The 3,559-nt window shown below is 42.1% G+C and overlaps 1 protein-coding gene across 1 annotated transcript; it reads right to left on the reverse strand.

Annotated features, from left to right (window-relative positions):
• Positions 1 to 647: 647 nt before the first annotated feature.
• Positions 648 to 3,021, reverse strand: LOC117190602 (cullin-associated NEDD8-dissociated protein 1-like). Its single transcript, XM_033395648.1, has one exon. The coding sequence runs from the start codon at positions 2,819 to 2,821 to the stop codon at positions 1,355 to 1,357; it is 1,467 nt and encodes a 488-aa protein (XP_033251539.1). The 5' UTR covers positions 2,822 to 3,021; the 3' UTR covers positions 648 to 1,354.
• Positions 3,022 to 3,559: the final 538 nt, after the last annotated feature.

Genomic DNA, 3,559 nt, shown 5'->3' on the forward strand with positions numbered 1-3,559 from the left:
TGCGCATTCTTCTAATTCCTCTATCCATTGATTGATGTCGGGGTTATTAGAACCAGAAAATTGTGACACACTACCTTCCACGTCTTTTAGCGTAAACCAAGATTTATACTGTGCCTGTCGCGTACCTGGTTGAACTGCTACGGTATCATCCACTGCTGTTACTACGGACTCATTCTCTGACTCTTCTTCATCCTCAACTGGAAAGCCGTGATGTATTAATAGTCTATCTTGCAAATCGCGCTTTCGTCCCGTCGTCTGCAACGCAAGCTCTCTTAACTTCTCTCGCAAATCTGCGACTCTCAGTGTCATTATCTCTTCAACTTGCATCGTGACGATTTAAATACAAAATAATTGATATTAGCTTATATCTAAGAAAATGTAATTAAATCAACTTAAACAACCTTATTACTGCTGGCCTGTTAACAATTTTCCAGTTAACATCGACTCCGAAAACGCCTTTAAAGTCGTCACTGTTAACGATCGCTTCTCTGTTAACGCTCACCTTACTATGTGTTTACCCTTGTTATATATTTATTTATTTAAATATATCTATTTATTTAAATATATCTAATTCAGACATAACTACATTTGCATACGCAAATGTTTGACAGATGAAAGAAACTAGAAATCTATGCTTGTATTTTAGCTTTGATCCAGTAAAATTATTTCCGAGCTCACAGGGCTTTTAACTTTGATCCATTAAAATAATTTCCGAGCCCCCAGCGACTGAATCCTTCTGTATATACTCGTAAATTTTTGCCAATTCTGGAGTTTCCTTAATTGATTTTAGAAAATCAATTAAATGCTGATTTTTCTTTGCTTTGGGTATTTCAGAAAGTGCAGACACGGCGCGAAGTGCGGAACGTTTCAGTTCATCTTGCTTTTCGTATTCCTGTTTCACGGAATTGGCTTTCACCTTATGTGTACATGTATCACGTAGTTGTTGAATAAATTGATCAAGTCTTAGCAACACCTTATCCGGACACAATACGGCTAAACGAGCAGTCATTAGGTACGTCAACATCTTAATGTCGTAGTGGTCGCAAAGTCCAGCTTGCACATGATCTAGAAATTGCATAACATCTACACGATCTAAGCCCTGCTCAAGCAGTGTATACATGCACTCAAAAGCAGCTTTACGGATATCCAGACCATCGTCAACTGTGTGTTTAAACGGTCCCATTTCTACCTCTCGAATAAGTTCACTCTTAACTTTTGTTTCAGAATACAACCATGGCAAAAGGGTAGGTAGCAAGTCGCGCACCAGGCTTGGCTTGTTGTGCACAGCTCAATTGAAAGCAACAAGAGCAACGCGTCGCACTTGTGGTTCTGGGTCACGAAGCGCGAAAAGGAATTATCCAATGCTTTGTTTAAGAAGGACATCTATTGGTTGTGGCTGATCGGAAATGGTAAATTTGATTGAAGAGACAACAACAGTACGCATAGTAGCACTCTCCGATCGCAGTGCTTGCTGTAATTGCGGCAGTAATTCTTCAGGGTTAACCAGAACGAGCTTCCCAAGGCATTCGGCCACCACATTACGTGAACCTTCTTCTGAGCACTCACAATGCTTGAAAAGCTGAGTCCATATGGATGGCACAGATGGTAACAATTGGGCGAGGCCACAAGGTGTTACAGAAAGAGACGATATTACTTCCTTTAAGGAATGAAGAAGCAAATATTGTCGCTTGGGCTGTACTTCGATTTCTTTTAAAATAAGCGGTAAATATGTCTGCAAGCTGCCAACAGATACCGCTCCAAGGGCATGTGACGCTGCTGCTTTCACGTCTTCGGAGGTTGCACCAAAGCATTCTATAATAGTTTTTGGGAGCACCTGTATGGAGCTCAGATCAAAGTGCCTACCTATTTCGCCAATTGTTAATAAACAAAAGATTACTTCTGTGTCGTTTCGTTTTTGTAGGTCTGTTATCAGCTTTGTTGCTAATGGTGTGGCCACTTGCGAGCATTGTTGAGTTAGAGCAGCAATGCACTTGGCTGATGAATGATATGCTTGTTTATGAAGTTGTAGTGGTTCAATTGGAGACGTAGTTGTACTTCTGGACGTCATTTCACCACCAATCAAGACTGGCGCCATAAGTTTTGACACAAGCGAGTGATAGTCTAAGCCAGGCAACTGCGTTTGAACCAAAGCTTGAAACAACTCCAACGTGCAGTTCAATGCTGTTCCCTGCAACAATGGTGACCGAACTAGAATAAGTACTGATGGTAAAAACTGCTCATGTATGCCAACTAATGCTTGCGGCTGCCTACGGGCTACAGTGCTTAGGAGCGTTAAAGAATACTGAGCTACGTGTAAGTCTGTATCAGATACGAGTGGTGGAATTTCTTCTATTGCTGTCTGCAGTAGATTGGGTTCAAAGTTGCTTGAATAGTTGATAACAATTTTGTTAATAAGATCCAAAGAGTGGAGCTTCAGGGCATGATGGTTCTTGCGCAAGAATGTACCTAAAGTCGGTAATACATCATGCAAAATTGGCGTGAGGTCTATACGTAACGTGGATGCTGCAATCATAGTGAGCGCTTTCACACTGCTCAGCCGGGTTACTTCGTTCTTAAGGCGTTCCATAAAAATCGGTAAACAAACGCACAGTTCAGTTTTTAGCATGTCTCCCATATTAGCAATAATTTGTCCCATGCATGCTATAGCTCTTTCCTTCACCTCCTGATCTACGTCAGTGACTTTTAGTTTTTGCAGCGTACAAGAATAAACCTGCCCAACAAAGGGTGTCGCATCGAAACCAGATTTTGAATCATTTGTGTCCAATGGTCGAATTACTTTAACAAGTTGCTGTAACACCATTAATGCTTCTGTGGCAATTTTATAAAACGGATCGAAAACTGAAGTCACTACTAGAGGAACTAGTGACGGTATGTGTGGATGAAACACACTCGGTGGATGACCTTGAAGTAGAGAATATAGAAAACCTAGCGACTCGATTTCATATTACTCGTCGAACTCTTATCATTTAACGAATAACTTATGCCGGGCACAACGCTGTCTAAATGTCTAATGGAGCAGTTGCATCTAATAACTTCTCGTTTCGCGAATCAGCTTCAGCTTAGAAAAATGAAATCATCGACTGCAGTCTCGGGAATAGGCGACTCCAGCTTCGTCACGGATGGATTTTCGGTCAACGTAAGCCTGCACTCTCGCTCATCGGATTACTCAACTCTCATCACTGCCATTGTAGCCTCTAGCATAACCGATCGACAGCCAAGCTTTGGAATTGACACTCAAAACTGCAACATTCCATCTAACATACCACTAGCTGATCCGGAGTTTTATAAGCCGCAGCGCGTCGATCTGCTAATTGGCGCAAGTCTGTTTTTCGAGCTCCTGTGTGTTGGTCAGGTCAAGCTACTGCCAGGATTGCCTTCAATTCAGAAAACGCGCTTGGGATGGGTCGTGTCTGGAAGTTGTTCGCGTTTAAAAGGTTCCTCGTTGATGGTATCTCGCGCTCGGGCCGTAGCTGCTGAGGATAATAGTCCAGAGGATCGGCTTGAGGTGCTTCTTCGGAGGTTTTGGGAGGTAGAAAAT

Source organism: Drosophila miranda, assembly GCF_003369915.1.
Source record: "Drosophila miranda strain MSH22 chromosome Y unlocalized genomic scaffold, D.miranda_PacBio2.1 Contig_Y1_pilon, whole genome shotgun sequence".
Lineage (NCBI taxonomy): Eukaryota > Metazoa > Arthropoda > Insecta > Diptera > Drosophilidae > Drosophila > Drosophila miranda.